The sequence below is a fragment of the Lepidochelys olivacea genome (assembly GCF_965140295.1).
Source record: "Lepidochelys olivacea isolate rLepOli2 genome assembly, chromosome: 2".
NCBI classification, from domain to species: domain Eukaryota; kingdom Metazoa; phylum Chordata; order Testudines; family Cheloniidae; genus Lepidochelys; species Lepidochelys olivacea.
This window is the reverse complement of record NC_140412.1, coordinates 197712445-197734350: the sequence shown is the minus strand read 5'-3', so window position 1 is coordinate 197734350 and position 21906 is coordinate 197712445. Positions and strand designations below refer to the sequence as shown.

General features: G+C 44.1%; 2 protein-coding genes across 2 annotated transcripts in view; both read left to right on the top strand.

Moving 5' to 3' along the window:
• Positions 1 to 3473, top strand: part of ZCWPW2 (zinc finger CW-type and PWWP domain containing 2) — a gene marked incomplete at its 3' end in the record, with an annotated part of 104712 nt that extends 101239 nt beyond the window's left edge. Inside the window, exon 9 of the mRNA XM_084621116.1 lies at positions 3300 to 3473. Coding sequence (XP_084477242.1) covers positions 3300 to 3473 — 174 coding nt within the window. The remainder of the gene's footprint in view (positions 1 to 3299) is intronic.
• The window catches only part of LOC311515951 (uncharacterized protein), a 411106-nt gene that overhangs the window by 16913 nt on the left and 372287 nt on the right, over positions 1 to 21906 (top strand). The gene's annotated exons all lie outside the window — the stretch shown is intronic.

The window sequence follows — 21906 nt, the reverse complement described above, 5'->3', positions numbered from 1 at the left end:
GCTATTAAAATTCACCTCACAGAGCTCCAATCTCTCCCCACAGATTATCCCTGATATGGGCTGAAAAAGCTTGAAAGAAGGGTCAGGACAAGGGTTGAGTGTATTGAAGGGGAAAAGTTTCTTTTGCTCCTCCAAACTTAGTGCTACCAGGATTGAAAAGCAGGCTGTTGGTCTGCCTCATAGGATAGTGTGGTAGTAGCCATAGGCAAATGGGGGCCCCAGTAAGACAAGGCGCTGAAGAAAGTGTCACAGAACACTAGAACCCATACCGTGACTACTGACATGGACCAGGCCGCATTGCCAGGTATCCCGCTGCAGGAGTGTGCACTGCGGAAGCCACCAGGAGCTGAAAAACAGCCAAGGACACCGGGGCTCAATCTGCAGTCACTGATGCAAACTAGGCTCCATCGCTGGGTGAACGATGGAGGCCCCAGGAGCGCCAGTCAACAGAACTGGTGCATGGTAAAACTGCAGAACTCCAGTCACCTTCACTCCATCCGTCCCCTCCACTAGTCAAAGGATCATGACAGGGAGCTATGAGTGTTGCAAGGACCTCCCTTTGTCCTTATCATACCTCCTTCCATTCAAGGGTAGCTCCATGGGATCTTTTCTAATATTAAATGCTTTGGGGGGGCGGTCAATTTTTGACCCACTCTCTGAAGTGTCACTATATTTCCTGACAATTAAGGTCACCTTTCTAGTGGCCATAACACCCACATGAAGGGTATCAGTTGAGAGCCTTACCTGACCCCCCTCAAAATTATGTTTTTTTCTATAATGAAAGAGTGGTTCGACAAACAGACCCATCATCCATTCCTGAGATAATATCCTTCTTCCCCTAATCCCAGGAGATTTCGCTCCCCTCTTTTTGCCCAAATCCAGACCATCCAAAAGAAAGGGTTTGGCACATCTTAGATGTCTAGAAGGCAAATTAAGATTTATGTTTACAGTACAAAATCCTTCAGTAAAGCTTCCACTTTGTTCATTGTAGAATACCACATAGCTAAGGGTCGGAAAGCTTCCAGGTCCTCCATAGCAAGGTATATTGGAAGGGGGAAGATTTTCCAAGGAATTTTAAACTAAGGGTAATCTCTCTCATTCAAGTTTAAAGCCCATTCCAAGAAGGCAATGGCAGCTTCACAGGACGGTTAGTCCAGTGCACCATATGTACAGTTTTGCAGGGCAGCAATCTTGGGTGTCCCTGCATATGTTGGTTAATTTCTGTAAGATTAATAGACTTCAGTTGGGTGAAGCAGACTTTTGTAGGACGATTTTCTAAGCCATAGCTCACTCTTAGCCAACCCAGCAATTGGTAGAGATGGGGGTGGGTTGGTAGTATTGCTACAAAAATTGGATGACTACTGAATTTATGAACCCATCTCTCAAAGTGAGAGTGAAAAAAAATTGTCTCACCTGGAAATTTTTGTTCTGGGTAGGGGGATAGGTCCATAAATTCATCCCGCCCTGTATTTTTTCATCTCCTTCTTTCGGGAGGTTATTGCTCAGTAATGTTGCATTGTTTTCTTCCCTTTTTAGGGAGAGCTAAGGGATAACAGTATGACCCTTGGGGTTATCCCAGTTCATGTGTTTTTGTCAGGTTAGACAGTTCTACTTCTTAGAACTTCAGGCAGACTTTTTGGCCTGAGGGCCAAATCGGGTTTCAGAAATTGTATGGAGGGCCAGTTAGGGGAGGCTGTGCCAGCCTGGGCCCCTGCCCCCTATCCACCCCCCATTGCTTCTTGCCCCCTGACAGCCCCCCCAGGACTCCTGCCCCATCCACCCTCCCCCCCGTTCCCTGTCCCCTGACCAGCCCCAGAACCACTGTCCCTGACTGCCCCCCAGCGCCCCATCCAACCCCCCCTCCTTTCTGACTGCCCCCCTGGGACACCTGCCCCCATTCAACCCCCCTCCCATTCCCTACCCTCTGACCGCCCTGACCCCATCCACACCCCTGCCCCCTGACCACCACCCTGAACTCCCCTGCCCTCTATCCAACCCCCCCGCTCCCTTACCGCGCAGAGCAGTAGTGGCTGGCAGTGCTACAGCCATGCCGCCCAGAGCGTTGCACCAGTGTAGTGTAGTAAATTGCTCTCCGTAACTGCTACCCGTAGCACATTCCTACACGGCGCAATTTAATACACTACACCATCAGCATGGTGCACTGAGGCTGCGGGGGAGGAGGAGGAACAGTGAGGGAGGGGCCGGGGGCTAGCCTCCCAGGCCTGGACCTCAGGGGCTGGGCAGGAGGGTCCCGCGGGCCGTAGTTTGCCCACCTCTGTCTTAGATGCCGGGCAGATTTTTGCTATTGTTAATATGTGAAAGTGTTTTATTCAGATTCGATAGCAGCTTTGGAAGCAACTCTCTGGAGGGGCTATTGAGTGGGAGGAGTTATCTAGAGAGTCAGCTCAGCCAATCAAAACACCTGACTCCACCTCCTATAGCAGGGAGACTATAGAACTCATCACTATTGAATTTATGGACCCATATCTCTACCTAGAATGACATTTTCTGGGTAAGTGAGACAAATTTTCTCACTTAACTAGTCTACCTCTTTAGTTCCCTCTTAAGAACCATAGTGCCTAAGACTTAGAGAGGCTTCTGTATCTGGAGTTGAGGAGAATACTGCGGAGGCAGTGCCCTGACACATACATTCATTTGGGGGTCTTTGTCCATAGTTTGATAATCTATAGGTTGCATAGCGAAGAGTAGCATTACTTCCCTTTGGTTTGAGATGCATTTCACAATATTCTTGGTAGAAAGTGGTTCTTACATTTAAGCTTCAAAAATTAAGGTCTCAGTAAAATGACAATATAATAGAAGAGATTTTGGTTTATTAAGGGCACATCTATTGGAGGACTTACTGTTCAGTACGCTGTGGTGTAAATCTACAGTGCTCCAGCATGTCATGCACTAAGGGTCCATGGGCACTAAAAGTTTCAAGTGCGTTGACGTGCTGTGGTTTGAAACAGCAGTACGTCAAAGTGCATTAGGGAATTTTTCCTGTACATCAGTAGAGTCCACACAGACAGTTAGTGCATGGCCTACTGGAAGTGCTGTAGATTTATACCTCAGCTTACTGCGTATTAGACATACCGCTATATTCTTCCAGATGCTTTACATTTACCAAAAAGTATGTCCAGGCAAATTCACAGTTTGACTGCTTGTGATGAGAGTTTTATATATATTTGGACTGTGGATTGTTGACATGTTGACTGAACTTGATAACAAAGCATATTGCTTACTATTGTTGTTTTTAAATTTAATGTAATGCATCTAGAGAATGCATATTTGCTTTTCAGGTAACTAAATGCAGCACAGAGAGTACTGAAGGAAGGCCAATGGAAAACGACACCCAAGAGGATTGTATTATTATTGATGGGATAGCTTTCAGGGCTGGGGAGTGTATTGAGAACATAACCAACAAGTTTAAAGAAATAGATTCTTTAATGGCTGAATTCCAAGATAGCTTTTAAAAAAAATAAGGAACCACTCTATCCATTTTTCTATTTAGTCATAGATTCTTAAGTGAATAATTTGCATAGTTACAAAGGCAGTTATTTTAATTAATGTTAAATGTTACCTGATAACATTGCTAACAAAAGTAAAATATATTTTCAAGTTGATAGGAGAGACTTAAAAGTAAATACCCATTTATAATTTTGTTGTTATTTACATGGAATATTTTATTAAGGCTTGAAACAAATTGTAAATAACTGAAAACGATTTAAAAATAAAAGCAGATAAGCTTGGTGTAGTGATTCTGAACACATCTTGAATTCTGGAGGGATTCTGGCAAGATGGTAGATCTTCAGATGTTCAGAAGGAATTGATCAAAGTAAATCCTCTAGTAGTCATAAATTGCATTTCAATCTTATAAACTTAACTACATGCCTTTCTCTAATATGAAACATTGATGGAGTTTGTTAGTCCTTTGACCCACCTGTGTAGTTCCCATTGGGTTCTATTCAGCTCAGATTCACCTCTGGGTAACTCATCTGTGGAGGCTGCATACCGTTCCTAAGAATACTTCCTTCTTCTTTGAGTGGCATCTGGATATTCACACTTGTGGATCAAGGAGCCTGCACCATGAGCTTCCAGAACCTTCTTGAAAGCAAAGCTCACTGGGGCAAGTTGCATCTCTCATCCTGGAGAGTTCTGAAAGGGGAAATGGCCACAACTGTTCCTCCGTTCCTTTCTAACCACTGTAGGTACAGGAAACTCAGATCGCACACAGTGTGCTCAATGCTTCCATCATCTGCATTTCTTTTCTCTCTCTTTTTTTATTCTTTTGAGGCAAAATTTGTTTATAGTTAGTCTGTCAGTTAGTCAAGTTTTTCTTTTAAAGAAAAGAGGAGATGCTATGTGCTTAAAGTGGCCTTCTGGCCATTGGAGCCCGTTTCCAGAGGATCTATATCCACAGACCAGATCCAGATCTGGCAGCCAAGCGTTGATTGGGGGCTGAAAAACCTCAATCCAGATCTGGCAGCCAAGATCTGAAGGTACCAACCTCCCCCTCCCCAAACCAAACCAAAAAACAAAACCCAAGCTGGGTACAGATCCATGGCTGACAAGTATGGATTTGGATCCAGATGGATATGGGATCAGAACCTGGATCTAGATTTGATAGCTAAACATGAAGTCCTGCCAAGCATGGGATCTGGTTATCTGGGATCCAGCTATCATGAAGATCCGATATTTCTGGCTTTTGAGAGCCTCTTATCTAATAGTTCTGTACCTCTCTTGGATCCGGCCCCAGGTCAGTGGAGTGTGTTACTAGATTTCCAACACCATGATCTTTTCAGAATTATTTGGCTTATTGATGCTGTTCCCAACATCCACTCCCAGCTTTGTGAATTCAGTGTGAGATGTGGCTCCTTGTAAAGGCACTAGAGCTGAGAGCTGTTTCTCTGACTTGCAAAGGTTTTCTACACTACATGAAATTAAAATCTGTCTAAATTCTGATGGGCAACATTTTGGGAATATATTGCACAGACCACCAAAGAGGGATTTGCTCTAGCCAGTTGTGTCAGGGAGATTACCTGTTCATAAAGTTAAGTATCCTCATTGTATGGATCCAGGGAAAGATGATGTATTGATAGATTCTTTGAGAAGAATTTTCACTCAACAGTATAAATGCGGTATCAAGGGTTCTGTCATGTATTGGTCTTGTTTGTACAAATGGGGTAAATACCAGTTATGTCCTTTCCCTTAGGGAGAATGTGATTTTCTGTGGTTCTGATCCAAATGTGGGATCTGGGGATTTTCCCAACTGAGTGGGTCACGTGCCTGCTGTATAAGTGACAGAGGAAGTGCAGAGGAAGTGCTGCTGCTTCACTCAGTATTCACGAGAGCTGCTTGAAAAAATTAAGGATCCCAGTCTGCAAATATTTATGCATGTGCTTAACTTATACTACTGCAAGCAATTCCACTGATGTCCTTGGGGCTATTCCCAGGAGTAAAGTTAAGCACATGCCTAAGCTCAATATTGCACTCATTTTCTGCACTCTTGATTCTATGAAATTACAGGTTTCAAATGATGGTTCAGTTGATACCAAGTTATAGTCAGTAGCCTTGGTTAGAGATTGGCAAGTCTTTCGGTGATGGGGTCCGCTCACCACAGTGGTGCCTCCTGTTGACCGTCACAGGGATTAGCTCTGCCAGCTGGTACACCCTCTCCGACGGTGCCTTTTCTGTCATTTCTCTGCTGCAGACCCGCCTCAGTCCAAGGACCGCAACATCCTCTTCATGACTGAGCCCTCCAGCTGGGTCACCATTGGTATTTCCCTCTTCTGGGGGTGGGTACCACTGTTCAATAGTCAAGCCACTTCCCCAGTGGTGAATAGGGATGACCTGGGCCAGCCCACTGCTCCAGGTCCCAATCCAGGGACCCTGTAGATAGAAGCCTTCTGCTGTGTCTCCTCATCTTCCTTCAATGCTGCTTCAATTCCCTGGGCCATTTCCCCGTGGCCTCAGTGCCTTCTTTGCGCTATTCTTGGGACATTCAGTCAGTAAGTCCCAGCAGCCAGCCAGGAGCTCCCTATTGCTCTCCTGGTCCCTGCCATCAACTGCTCTGTCCAAGGTGCTACCCTTGCTGCTAGGAACACATTCCTCACTCCTTGGGCTCCCTGCAGCAACTGACCCTGTTCTGCCCCACAGGTCTTTTTGTACTAACCTGCTGGGCCTGATGGGATGCTTCATGCAGCCTCCCTCCAATTGGCTGCTTCCTGCTCAGCCTCTCTATGCTGCTAGGAGGACTCGCCTCCCATGCTCTTTTCTGGGACAATATGTGGCAGGCCCCTGAGGCCTCCATTAACCCCTTCCACTTGGGTGTGAGGTGAACACCCATCACACTTTCATTCAGTATCATGGGCATGTATAAAAGGGGAGCTATCACCTCCCAAGCACTCTCTTGAGGGTGAGTGTGGCTCTCCTGTGGCCTGCCTCAACTTCCCCCCCTTAATGAGGTACAAATGAAATGACTTAAACAGCCTGGTCAAGAAGAAGCCAAACTCTTTACAGCAGGTTTCAGAGTAGCAGCCGTGTTAGTCTGTATTCGCAAAAAGAAAAGGAGTACTTGTGGCACCTTAGAGACTAACAAATTTATTTGAGCATAAGCTTTCGTGAGCTACAGCTCACTTCATCGGCATCCTATGCTTATGCTCAAATAAATTTGTTCGTCTCTAAGGTGCCACAAGTACTCCTTTTCTCTTTACAGCAGTATCTCTCCGTTTAATGAAGCCTTCTGAAAGGAACATTTGTACAAGGGTTTAAAGGTGGTTACCTCTGAGCCCAGATAAAACTTCCAAGTCCCAAAAACTAGACTCTAAGTTCTAGCAGCAGATATGGAATCTTTTTCAGCTTGTTCAGAGTCTCTCCCAGGCCTCCTTACCTGGAAAGTTTTTGCCTAATTCAGGCTTTCTGGGAGCTCCCCTCTTCTGGAGCTTCCTTTCTTCTTCTTCTTCTTTTCTTTTCTGTTTTGTGGTGAAGGAGGTGCACACACAGATAACTGCTACTTACTATCTTCCTTGTACAGTCATGCCAATATACTCTCTTTACCCTGTGCTATATCCTTAAAACATTTTCGAGCTTTTTGACTGTTACCTTACTTTCCCAATACTCTTCCTAAATCCTCCATAGTATATTCTGTCACCTTAAAGCATCTAAATTCTCCATAAAAAGCCTTTCTTTCCTGGGAAAACTCCCTGCATTCCCATACCAGATGATCAACTGTTAGGTTATATAGCACATGTAAGGTTAAACAATCTTTGTGTTCAGTAAATATAAATTTACAAGGGGTGATGGGGTATACCTGCCCTGCGCCAGAGGGACTTGACTTCACTGGCCCATTCTTTCAGTATTTCATTTCTCTGAACTCTGCACTGAACTTAAAGAGAAGTGAATTTCACCCAGAATTACTTGTTATGAAAATGAATAAATCTAAAATAAAAGTCTTCACTAATTTTAACATACATTTTAACTGCCTCATTTAAGCCTCTGATAATATAACTCCTATTTGCCTCATGTTCATGTTTAAAAAGTGAAAATATTGCTAACTCACTGCTATATGCTTATAATTAAAATGTAAAAGGACTTAAATTCAAGAATGCAAACAGAAATCTAAACTAAAAGTGGAACTGTAAATATTGTACATTCCTTAAAATAAAAATTGTTGCTTAAGATTGGAGGGTAGCAAACCTGATGCTCATCTTTTACAAGGAATCAGAGATGACCACAGGCTTGCAGACTCACCTCAGCATTAGGAAAACTGACAGAATGTAATAAAGGTCAGAGTAATGAAATGCTTGAATACGTATATGCTGATAAGATCAAACCAGCTTAGTTGCAGGAAGGGTAAATTTTGCCTCTCTGACCTGTTAAGTTCTATTATTCTATAACATAATGGATAAAGGGCATCTGGTGGAAGTAATTTATTTGGATTTCAAAAGGTTTTCAATAAAATCACAAGAAACTAGTAAAGAAAACAAGTAACTGTGAGGTAAGGGCTAAAGCCCTGTCATGGATTAAAAATGAACTAGCAATAAAAAACAGGATTCTAGCAATATAGAGGAATTATTAGGTATGCACGTGAGGCACTTAAGAACAGTCAGGTTTCAGTGGTTTCACCCAGCAGGTAATGTTTCAGCCTGGGTCATTATGACTGTATCTGTGCTGGCAATTTTCAGGAAATCTCTCATCATTGCATTTCCACCAGCACTAACAATAGTTGGAGCTCTGATGTATTTTGGGCACAAGTGTTTTTAACCACCATGTTTTCTAACTCTGCTCAGAGGAGGTGATAAAAATGATTGTGCTCAGTCTACACTCACATTCTAGTTATTGTTAGTACATGTGAAAATACAATGGTGAGAAAAATGGTGAGAAAAATGAAAAATGCCAGTGCAGACAATGTCTCTTACTACCATAATGTGACCCGGAGGAAAATCAGCATCTGCTCAGTTAGTCTTGCTATGAGTCATTGGTCTTTACATAACCTTAAGACACACAAGACCTGTCTATTCTACCAAAAAGTACAACTAGGAAACCTTATATTAAAAATAATTTGAGCTAGCATAGTTTTGCCTCCAGTGTAGATAGGTCATAGTGAGGTTAACAGATTTTAACTCTGCAACAAAGGCAGGAATCTACTCTTAGTAATGGTTTTCAAAAATCATTTAACTACATTATGATCTGTCTACAATGAGAACAAATCTGTCAGAGCTGAAACCATTTTTTGAAATGATTTTCTATCACCGTCTTTTTATAAGATATACAGGGCCAGGTTGAGCTGTCTTATTCTCCCACTTCAACATATGGTAGTTTGAAAGTTCTCCAAGTAAACAAGATATGCGCACAAGTCGAAGTTAAAAAATAAATAAATTAAAAACCAGGTACAGAAATTAATTACAATTGGGCTTGGTTGATTTATTACCTGTCAGAAATTTTAAAAATACTAAGTTTAGAGGTTAATCAAAAGCAAAAACTAATATTAATGCAACAATAAAAGAGAAAACAAGCACATAAAAGTCTGGTTAAGGTTTACATAGCAAAATTATATTGAACTCCCTGAATATTTTATAATTGCACATTAAGCAAAGTAAACAGTAATGTACTAAGGCAGCTGTCAAGGTTCCTCCCCCACTCTGAACTCTAGGGTACAGATGTGGGGACCTGCATGAAAAACCTCCTAAGCTTATCTTTACCAGCTTAGGTCAAAACTTCCCCAAGGTACAAAATATTCCCCCCCGTTGTCCTTGGACTGGCCGCTATCACCACCAAACTAATACTGGTTACTGGGGAAGAGCTGTTTGGACGCGTCTTCCCCCCCAAAATACTTCCCAAAACCCTGCACCCCACTTCCTGGACAAGGTTTGGTAAAAAGCCTCACCAGTTTGCCTAGGTGACTACAGACCCAGACCCTTGGATCTTAAGAACAATGAACAATCCTCCCAACACTTGCACCCCCCCTTTCCTGGGAAATGTTGGATAAAAAGCCTCACCAATTTGCATAGGTGACCACAGACCCAAACCCTTGGATCTGAGAACAATGAAAAAGCATTCAGTTTTTTACAAGAAGACTTTTAATAAAAAATAGAAGTAAATAGAAATAAAGAAATCCCCCCTGTAAAATCAGGATGGTAGATATCTTACAGGGTAATTAGATTCAAAAACATAGAGAACCCCTCTAGGCAAAACCTTAAGTTACAAAAAAGATACACAGACAGAAATAGTTATTCTATTCAGCACAATTCTTTTCTCAGCCATTTAAAGAAATCATAATCTAACACATACCTAGCTAGATTACTTACTAAAAGTTCTAAGACTCCATTCCTGTTCTGTCCCTGGCAAGAGCAGCATACAGACAGACACAGACAGACCCTTTGTTTCTCTCCCTCCTCCCAGCTTTTGAAAGTATCTTGTCTCCTCATTGGTCATTTTGGTCAGGTGCCAGCGAGGTTACCTTTAGCTTCTTAACCCTTTACAGGTGAGAGGAGCTTTCCCCTGGCCAGGAGGGATTTCAAAGGGGTTTACCCTTCCCTTTATATTTATGACAGCAGCAGTTCTCAGACTGTGGATCACAGATTACTTGTGGTCTATACAACCATTACTGGTGGTCTGTTTAGAGCTGGCTGGTCACATAATGTGGACTCTTCTTGTTCTCCTTTAAGTGGTTACAAGTATGTATTCTGCTGAGGTGTGTGTGAGCCCAGCATACCAAAGCTGAAGAATTTTGCCTCACAGTATCCCTAGCAACTGCGCTTATGTCCTTTCCCTCATAGCCCCTACCATGGCTATATAAGGTGGTGCCACCTTGACTCCCCTCAGTTCCTTCTCACTGCTTATAACTACATTTGGAGCTATTAGTGTGATCTTATCTCACAATTGCCTTCACAGTTTTCTGTGAGTTCCTTTGTATGTAGTTATAGTTATTCATAATGCCCTTTGTTAGTTAGTAGTAGTACTTAGTGGGTAGCTTTTCCTGGTGGGATGCCCTCGTCAGGGTTTAAACATTGTCCTTGGTGTGGAATAGCTATCCCCAATAACAGCCCCACATTAAATGTCTGTTGTGTTTTGGGGAGGGGCTCATTAAAGAAAGATCTCCACCTATAAATGCTTTAAAAAGAGTATAAAGAGATTAAGATTAAAGGCAGCACCTTCTTGAATAGGCAATGAGTTATGCCTCAGCACAGGAGATCACTGTAGAACATCAGGCGCCTCAAAGAGCGCCTGAGCTAATATGGACTGGAACTTCTTCACCAAGCTCAGATTCCTCACCCAGAAGGAACAGGGATTGCTCTCCTTCATTGGGTCCCCTGAGAAAAAGAATCCACAAAATGGACCAGGGCCATTCCAGAGCTTGGGGAGATTTGTCTTCACCTTCTAGGGCAAGTACAAACCAGCGCTGTGAGTCTTCAGATACATGGGATAGAGTTGGGCCACCAACCAGCTCTACAGTACTGATGTGGGACAAGGGGGACACTGTACCATCAACTCTGGTACTGCCTCAGGGGTATCGGAATCGGGTAAAAACAACAGAGATGGCAGCACTATCAGTTGTCACTCTGTACCAGGCAGCAACAGATTTGCCTGTGCGTCCCTGACTCATCACTTATTCAGGACTGCAGTGGCGTCATCCTCGGTGTCCTTGGCTCCCCTGGGACTAGTGGCAGAATTATCGTCATTGCTAGCTCTGTTGTCAGCACCCCAGTTTACCTATAGTGTAGGGGTGCAGTGGGCTTCCTGCTTGGCACCGAGGGTTTCACTAACATGAATAGAATCTTCAGTACTGACTCTGATTATGACACAGTCTGCATACGCGAGCCCGGGACCAGCTTTGTTTTCAGTACTGATGCCTGTTTCCAGCCCGAATATGAGTGCAAGGCTGGTACCAGTATTCAAGGAGCCATTGATGGTTGGTTGGACCACAGATGATGCAGGGTACTTGGTGCCAGGAGCAGCTCCCCTGCCATCATCAGACTACTTATTGGGGTCTTTACAGTTGAGCTCAGAGGCTTCTCCCTCCCTTTGCCCCTCTTTCTATCCATCTCAAAGGTTGTTCAGACACAGTGGGAATCATAGTAGGTACTGGCATCAATACTGTTCCCACAGTAGAGACAAGGGCTCCTGGTCTCGTTTCTACTGGCCGCTGATGATGTATCCTTATCTGCAGTGGCCTCCAGAGAATCCCTGGAAGGCCTTGTATTCATCTAAGTCCGGGTTGTATGCTCACTGTAGGAGAAGATCACCTGGATCTTTGGTAATCTTCCTGTCAGGACCACTGGTCCTGCAGCCACTGGCAGAGGGGGCTCCCTCTGGGTTGGAACATCCTGAATCTTTGAGACTGTCAGATGTTATTCCTCAAGGAATTCTGTTGATCCCATGTAGAGCCCACCTACATCATCTTCCTCATCACCAGATGATGCAGCAGTGATAAGTCCTCATCTTTGGTACTGGAGGATTTCCAATTGTATCAGGATCTGCATAACATCAGCATTAGGTATTCAGGCCAAGTTTATTCAGAAAATCACCCATAAATTGATGGCTATCCTCCAGCCCTTGCTCCTAGGAAAGTTGTCTTCTCTATAAATGAATTGATATTAAAGCCTGCTAAATACCTATGTAATATCCCGGCTTTGTTAATACCCACAGCAAAGCATACTGTCCAAAGATGCTATGTGCCTGTAGCAAAGAGGCATGGCCTCTTTTGGAGATTGACAGTGAGGGAAGGCCAGATGTCCCGTGGTGGGTGGAACCAGGAAAGCCATGCCTGCCACACTAGAAGCAGAGGGGCAGGACAGGAACAGGAAGTATAAAAGGCAGGACCTGTAGCTCACTTGGGGGAAAGACACTGAGGGAGGCAGATACTTCCATCCTTCTGCTGGAGCCAGAGCCTCCTGAGGACTTCTGCTGTCCTGAGGACTTGTCCAAACTTCCTGCACTACCAGACATGCCAGATGCTGAGGAGCGGCTGGGATTACTGCTAGCAGTGTACCCAGGAAAAACGGAGGACAACCCCGAGATCCAGGTACACCCTGAGGAGAGGGGAGGAAGTGGCTCTGGGGCAGCTGACTATGGACCATCAGGGTTACTGAGTCCAATTCAGCATGTTGTGGCTGGATGCCTGCTGACCCAGGGACAGATCACTCTGCTACTGTTGGGGCCCTGGGCTGGGACACGGTGGAGTCAGGTTCCCCATCCCTTGCCACCCCACCCCATCCCTTGCAACCTCCCTATCTTTGGACAGGAGGCCTGTGGGAGTCTACCATCTGCTGAGCTAGCCCCCTAGACTGTGTTTGATGCTCATCTCTACCTGAGGGCTGGAGCCCTAGACTGCTGCTATCCCCCTCCCCCGCTTGAGGGCCGGGTCCCCGTATTATTCACTGCTCTGCTTTGCCTGAAGGTTGGGGCCCTAGAAAGTACTCGGTATCCCACCCTCTCTGAGGGCCTGGGTTCCTGGACTATACCTGGCTCTACCCTGCCTGGAGATTGGGCTTTAGACTATTTAGTGCCCTGCCCTGCCAGAGGGCTTGGGCTCTTGGACCATTTGCTGCTCCACCCTGCTGGAGGGATCGAGCTCGGGGGTTGCTAACTTCCCCCCTTATTTTAGACTGTTACTCCAGGGGTGTGCCAGCAAATAGGCATGGCCTTCCTCGGAGATTGACAGTGAGGGAGGGCCACACACGCCTACAGTGCCCATGCAAGATTTTGAATACTTTTCTCTTATCCAGCTCCAAATTCTCTGGTTGTGACAGCAGCAAATGAGCAAGCAAGACAGGGAAGATATAAATCTATGTCTAAAGAAAAAGATTCAGAAAGGCTAGGTTTGATGGGGAGAAAGATCTATTTGACTTTCACCTTGCAGATACGTATTGCCAACCTGCAAGCTCTATTATTGAAGTATGATTTTGTGAACTGGGATGCTATGTCCAAATTTGTGAATAAGTTACCACAGTCCTCCATAGAGGAGTTCAAGACCTTTGTTACAGAAGGCGAAGACATCTTTACAGTCAACTACAGTGGATGCTTTGTCCAGCCTTATGGACTTGGTCATAACACTGAGGCGAATCTCATACAACTTTGGCATAGCTCCTGAGATCCATCTGAATTGGGAAGGGACCTGATGTATGCTTTCCTCCCATCCCTCTGATCCCTCAGGTTATCCTAAAGCTCAAATTGGATCTGTCAAACTGTTTCTGATTGCACCAGCATGAGGCAATATTGGTTTTCTGACCTCTTCACTCTTTTGGCTTGACCTCTCCTCTTGACCTCTCCCTCTTCTTCCCAACCTGCTCACTCAACATCACAGCCAGGGTGTCCATCTGGCATTGAGCAGTCTGCACCTTACTGTGTGGATGCTGTGTGGCTAGATGAAGAGGAGGGGCAATGCTCAGGAGTGGTTAGAGATATTCTGCTTAGTAGAAGAAAACCAGTTACGAAGTCCACCTATTTGTCTAAATGAAAATGGTTCTCGAGCTGGGGAGTGTCAAAACAAATTCAGCCTATGTTAGGCCTGTCTCTGAAGTTTCACTTGACTACAATCTCAGCTTTCCTTCTTTCCATTCATGGAAAGTTGGTATTCTCAAACCCTATGATAGTGAATTTTTTTAAGAGTATAGTCTGCCTTTTTCTGCCAGTGAAAGAAATGGTGCTGTTGTGGGACCTTAATTCAGTTCTGGTGATGCTGATGGGTTTGCCAATTGAACCAATAGCAACATGCTTGTTGGCTATCCACTCCCAGAAGACAGACTTCCTTGTGGCTGTTACATCTGCAAGAAGAGTTAGGAAGTTCCAAGGCTTAATGGCAGATCCTCCATGCACTCAATTTTTCAAGGACAAGGTGGCAGTTTTGGTTTTTTTTTGTTTAAAGTGGTATCTCAGCTTCACTTTAAAGGAATTTACTTATCTATATTTTTTCCCAAACAACATTCAAATGTGGAGGAGCAGCATCTACATACCTGAAATGTCAGGCAGTGCTTAGTATTCTATTTAGGAAGGCCTAAACTGTTTTTTTCATCACCTCGACTCTTCGAGTCCTACACTGAGCAGATGAAAGGACAACCAGTCTGCACTTAGACCATTTCCAAGCAGATAACTGCCTATATTGCTTCATCTAATGGAGTTGCTCAGATGATGCCCCCACAATCATTATAAATGGGTTTATTCAATGAGAATTCATGTGACATCAGTTGTGTTTTTTACAATGTCTCAATAGTGGATATTTGCAGGGCTGCAACTTGGTCTTCAGTGCATACTTTTGCCAGACATTACAGTATCACCACGGCATTGAGATCTGATGCAAACTTTGGAAAGGCAGTTCTGTAGTCACTATTTAAATAGACTCCAAGCCTCACCTCCTGCGGAGAGACTGCTTGTGAGTCATCTGAGCGGAATACATGCATGCATGCATTTGAAGAAAATACAGATACTTACCTGAATTGTAAGTGTTGTTCTTTAAGATGTGGTGCAGATGTGTATTCCACAACCCAACTTCCATCCCCTTTGCACTGGAGTCTCCAGCCTGGGGTTTTGGTGCAAAGAAAGTGACAGGGATTGAGGCAGCACTGCTGCTAAATAGCCATGGGATGGGCTATGAGGGAAAGGATACAAGTGCCACCACTACTACTATTGCTAGGCAAAATACCCCAACTTTGGTGTTTTGGGCATGCACACACCTGAGTGGAATAAGTGTCTACGCTGACATCTTGAAGAACAACAGTTACTATACAGGTAAGCAACTGTCTTTTTCTTTGAGTGGTTGCAGACATGCATTACAAATAGGACAAGAGATAAATGGAAATATCATGAAAGGAGGTAGTATCTAGTCGGCTGCTACAGAAGTTTTTTTTTATTGACTATTTTTAATAGGCACTTATATGGCATCCTTCACAGTAGTGTCGGTCATATTGTATATGGTTTAGATTACAAGTATAACATCTCCCAAGAATGAGAAGCAAAATTCTGAACAACTCCCCCATCCCTTGTAATCTCTTATCTTTATTGAACAGAGACAAAAAGAGCTTGATAATAGGTTAAATGTTGGTGAGAAGCCTAGACAAAGCAGTGCATCTTGCAGAATTTCTTTATTGTAGCCAAAATCAGCCTTGGATGTACTTTTGGAAGAAGAATTCCAGAAATGAAGACCTACCACAGAAAATACTCTGTCCCCAGCATACAGTGGGAGAAGGTTGCCCTAGCATTCTGAATGAAAACAGTTAAAATGGGAGAGGCAGTCTCTGTGGTAGCTGGGTACTTAGCCATTCAGGGGTTAGTAGAAGGTAAGCACCTTAAATTTCACCCAATCAGTAACTGGCAATCAGTGCAGAGTGCCCAGTATGGGTGCAATTTGCTCTCTGGCCATCTTGCTGAGAAGGTGGGCAGCCACATTCTACGGTAGCTGAAGCTTCTAGGTTCCTTTCACTGTTGGAGCCAGGTAGTGTACATTGCAGCAGTCTAGTGTAGAGCTAACAAAGGAACAGATGACTGAGTGGAAAGGGCCCGTCAAATGTAAAAAAACGGTATTTCTGGCTTCTTTTACTATCTTACAATCTATTACATAAATTTAGCAAAACGTCAGACTGTGACCCATTTGGACATTGGGCAGCCCTTAGCTGAGGGAGTGGTTATAGACATTACCAATTCCTCAAAACCTACTACTTTCCCCCTCCAAACAGCATCACTGTTATCCAGATTGATCTTTAGCCAGCCTGCTTTCTTCCATTTCCTTATCTGATCCAGACATTGGGAGAGCAAAGTAATTGCTCAGTCCCATAAACATGTCTTATTTAACATCTGTATTAATAATCTGGAAGTGGAGGAGTGGAGGTTAATGAGCAAGCTAGCAAAATTTCCAGATGATACTAAATGAAGACATAAAAATAATACAAAAAAGAAGGACCAAGCAAGGTTAGACATACAGGAAGGAAATAACAAAAGGAAATTAGATTTTGCTTGGAAAATTTAAAACTAATATACTATATCTGGGGGAAAATAATGTGAAACAGAGACGTTCAATTAAAGTGAGAAATCTTGGAAGAAGTAATGCTAAAAGATCTAGGTATGATAACTGGGCTGAAAGTTATGTGAGTTTGAATTGGAGTATGACCAAAAAAAGCCAATTTCATTTGAGAGAGACACATGCCAACATTGGAAGTGGCATGATGGTAATAATAATAATCTCTTCCTGATTGCCTGCAGGGGTATGCTTTTTCAGGATAGTGCATCCTTCTATATCCCAAGTATACTTGGACCAGTATTTAAGATGGTTGCAAAGGAGAATGCAGAGTCATGATCCTTCTCCCCTTCTGCCCCTTTCAGGCTCTATATGTTTCCACTGGAGAAATGGAGGCAGCAGTCCTAGTGCCCTGAGTGTAGGGACCGCAATTATGATTATTATAGGCTTCTTATATACTCTGCCCATACTTCTCACCTGTACCTCATTTTAAAAGATGTTATTAATTTTAGTCCCAAAGTTAACCATGTTCCATGCATATGTATAATCCTTGTGCTTTTACTGTTGAAAATGATTGACATCAGAAATCAAGTATCGTATAACCTGAGGTGATACAAGAGTCATTGCCACTACGGGAATGAATACTACAGCATTTTCAGTTGCGTACGTGAATAATTTTGGGGTCTCATTTTGAATCGTTGGCATACATTATGTCACACGTTTGGGCATTGGCAGGTAGAAATGTATGTCTCTACCACACTGCACAAGAGTCACTCACCGTCTGGACAATAGTGTCATAAACAGGGAAGTGATAAACCCTTGTCTTTAATGACACCACACGTGGAATGTTGTAAAAATAACACTGTTAGCACTTAAAAATAATACAGTTAAAGTTGAGATCTGTTATAAGCATCTCTATTGGAGAAAGAGAAAATATTGATGGAGTTCAGAGAAGAACAACAAAAATAATTGAAGTACTGGACAGATTTGTTTATGAAGAAAGAGTAAGAGTTATATGTATGACCTGACTAAGTGACAACTGAGAGGAACAGGATAACCACCTACTAATATCTCAAGGGTGTAAACACTGTAGATGATAAAAGTGCAACAAAGAGAAAGTGGTGGTGTTTGCACAGCTACTGTGCTACAGGGATTCTGCTAGGGGAGGGCAGCTTTAAATTGCATCAGGATTTCATTGCATCCTTTCTGGCAGGGGCTGCCTTGGAGAGGTTCTGGATCAATGCACCCCCAGGCTGCCCAGGCCTCATCCCTTCCTTAGGACTGTAATAGTAATCTCCAGATCCTAAGCTCCAAAGTGGAGTAGACGTGGGGACAAAAAGTTTCCAGAAAAGAGGACAGACCTCTGACCTTTCAACTACTGATGGTCCTCTGCATCATCCCTTCTTGGAGTCAGTGGTAAAATGGATCCAGGAGTTAGAGGGTGACATAGAGAACACCACAGAACCTTTGTCTTTTACCCAGTAAGACCGTGCCTCCACAGCTCTCACAACTCTCAGCCTGGCTCCATAGCACTGCCATATAATGCACTTTGTACAAGCTTTCATGTATATGTTGAAAGACCTGGAGAGGAAATTATTTGTTTCCACCAAAAGTAAATTACAGTATTCTAAACATCATGGGAGTATCCCTTAGACTTCAGTTTAATATGCAGTTAGAATAATTATTCAGTTATTGATATGCAGTACCATGTAATACAGTAACACACAATCAAATGGGGGTAAGCTACAGTGAATCTTATTATCCAACTAAGTGACATGCATTGAATGAGTGACTATGTAAGACTGTGCATAAATTAACAGAATATTGGATTTATGATTATTAACATGGATATTGTTTTGTTAAATTTTTCTTTATTGATTTTAAAGGAATTTTTAAGCAACCTCATTCATTAAAGAACTGAGAAATATTATGTAGTCACATAATATGCTTAATGATAAACAATCCTTTGAGCTTTAGAAACAATCTTCTCTTCAGAGTAGGTTCTTTAACAATTACACAGCAACAAAGCCCTACAGATCCAATGACTTGAGAAATTCATCATTTAGCAGGAAGGGCTAAGCAGTATATTGTACATTACCCTGTATAAAAAAAATCAAAGTAAAACGAAAAGAAACAAAATGACAAAGACAACAAAGCAAAAAGGCCTCAACTGATGGTATTGTTGAGGATCTAAGATTCCATAATCCCTCTGCTAGCCCCCTAATAGGTATTAAATGCAAGAAAAACAAAAAGGAAATCTTTTCATTTTAACTAGGCTTCTTAATCCTGAGAAGTATTTAATCTTATAGAAATGCCTCAGTGGCACAGTGCTGATGGGCAACCAGTGAAGGCATTTGCCCTGTCCCCTAGGAGTAAACTCAAACCAATGTGCCTAATCTCACTCTGTGGAAAAAGTCAATGTGACTGGAATTTGAGAAACCATCTGGGTATATCTCAGATGCTACATACATACAGAAGACCTCCAGAAGAAGAAGGGGGAACGTCCATGTACCAGCAACGTGGATACAGGTAAGTAACCGTTTTCATGTTCTCTCCACAGGAACCATTGCGGGGAGTGGCCCAGATGATACGTCTGGGGGAAGGGAGCAGAATGAGACTCCACCAGTTGAAAGGCATGAGATGCACTGTCCTAAGGTTGGGGGTTCCACGACCACCACTCCCAAGAGAAGGAGGCGGGTGGTGGTGGTCGGGGACTCTCTCCTCAGGGGGACTGAGTCATCTATCTGCCACCCTGACCAGGAAAACAGAGAAGTCTGCTGCTTGCCAGGGGCTAAGATTCACGATGTGACGGAGAGTCTGCCGAGACTCATCAAGCCCTCGGACCGCTATCCCTTCCTGCTTTTCCACGTGGGCACCAATGATACTGCCAAGAATGACCGTGAGCAGATCACTGCAGACTACGTGGCTCTGAGAAGGAGGATAAAGGAGTATGAGGTGCAAGTGGTGTTCTCGTCCATCCTCCCCGTGGAAGGAAAAGGCCGGGGTAGGGATCGTCGAATCGTGGAAGTCAATGAATGGCTACGCAGGTGATGTCGGAGAGAAGGCTTTGGATTCTTCGACCATGGGATGGTGTTCCAAGAAGGAGGAGTACTAGGCAGAGATGGGCTCCACTTAAAGAAGAGAGGGAAGAGCATCTTCGCGAGCAGGCTGGCTAACCTAGTGAGGAGGGCTTTAAACTAGGTTCACCAGGGGAAGGAGACCAAAGCCCTGAGGTAAGTGGGGAAGCGGGATACCGGGAGGGAGCACGAGCAGGAGCATGTGAGAGGGGAGGGCTCCTGCCTCATACTGAGAACAAGGGGCTATAAGCGGGTTATCTCAAGTGCCTATATACAAAAGCCTGGGAAACAAGCAGAGAGAACTGGAGGTCCTGGCAAAGTCAGGGAATTATGATGTGATTGGAATAACGGAGACTTGGTGGGATAACTCACATGACTGGAGTACTGTCATGGATGGGTATAAACTGTTCAGGAAGGACAGGGAGGCCAGAAAAGGTGGGGGAGTTGCACTGTATGTAAGGGAGCAGTATGTCTGCTCAGAGCTCAAGTATGAAACTGCAGAAAAACCTGAGAGTCTCTGGATTAAGTTTAGAAGCCTGAGCAACAAGGGTGATGTCGTGGTGGGAGTCTGCTATAGACCACCGGACCAGGGGGATGAGGTGGACGAGGCTTTCTTCCGGCAAGTCGCAGAAGCTACTAGATTGCACGCCCTGGTTCTCATGGGCGACTTCAATCATCCTGATATCTGCTGGGAAAGCAATACAGCAGTGCACAGACAATCCAGGAAGTTTTTGGAAACTGTAGGGGACAATTTCCTGGTGCAAGTGCTGGAGGAACCAACTGGGGTGGAGCTCTTCTTGACCTGCTGCTCACAAACCAGGAAGAATTAGTAGGGGAAGCAAAAGTGGATGGGAACCTGGGAAGCAGTGACCATGAGATGGTCGAGTTCAGGATCCTGACACAAGGAAGAAAGGAAAGCAGCAGAATACGGACCCTGGACTTCAGAAAAGCAGATTTTGACTCCCTCAGGGAACTGATGGGCAGGATCCCCTGGGAGAATAACATGAGGGGGAAAGGAGTCCAGGAGAGCTGGCTGTATTTTAAAGAATCCTTATTGAGGTTACAGGGACAAACCATCCCGATGTGTAGAAAGAATAGTAAATATGGCAGGCGACCAGCTTGGCTTAACAGTGAAATCCTTGCTGATCTTAAACACAAAAAAGAGGCTTACAAGAAGTAGAAGATTGGACAAATGACCAGTGATAAGTATATAAATATTGCTCGGGCATGTAGGAATGGAATCAGGAAGGCTAAATCACACCTGGAGTTGCAGCTAGTGAGGGATGTTAAGAGTAACAAGAAGGGTTTCTTCAGGTATGTTGGCAATAAGAAGAAAGCCAAGGAAAGCGTGGGCCCCTTACTAAATGAGGGAGGCAACCTAGTGACAGAGGATGTGGAAAAAGCTAATGTACTCAATGCTTTTTTTGCCTCTGTCTTCACGAACAAGGTCAGCTCCCAGACTACTGCACTGGCAGCACAGCATGGGGAGGAGGTGGCCAGCCCTCTGTGAAGGAAGAAGTGGTTCGGGACTATTTAGAAAAGCTGGACGAGCACAAGTCCATGGGGCCGGATGCGTTGCATCCGAGAGTGCTAAAGGAATTGGCGGATGTGATTGCAGAGCCATTGGCCATTATCTTTGAAAACTCATGGCGATCGGGGGAAGTCCTGGAAGATTGGAAAAAGGCTAATGTAGTGCCCATCTTTGAAAAAGGGAAGAAGGAGGATCCTGGGAACTACAGGCCGGTCAGCCTCACCTCATTCCCTGGAAAAATCATGGAGTATGTCCTCAAGGAATCAATTCTGAAGCACTTAGACGAGAGGAAAGTGATCAGGAACAGTCAGCATGGATTCACCAAGGGAAAGTCATACCTGACTAATCTAATTGCCTGCTATGATGAGATAACTGGTTCTGTGGATGAAGGGAAAGCAGTGGACTTGTTATTCCTCGACTTTCGCAAAGCTTTTGACACAGTCTCCCACAGTATTCTTGCCAGCAAGTTAAAGTATGGACTGGATGAATGGAAGATAAGGTCAAGAGAAAACTGGTTAGGTTGTCGGGCTCAACGGGTAGTGATCAATGGCTCCATGACTAGTTGGCAGCTGGTATCTAGCGGAGTGCCCCAAGGGTCGGTCCTGGGGCCAGTTTTGTTCAATATCTTCATTAATGATCTGGAGGATGGTGTGGATTGCACCCTCAGCAAGTTTGCAGATGACACTAAACTGGAAGGAGTGGTAGATACGCTGGAGGGTAGGGGTAGGATACAGAGGGACCTAGACATATTGGAGGATTGGGCCAAAAGAAATCTGATGAGGTTCAACAAGGACAAGTGCAGAGTCCTGCACTTAGGACAGAAGAATCCAATGCACCGCTACAGACTAGGG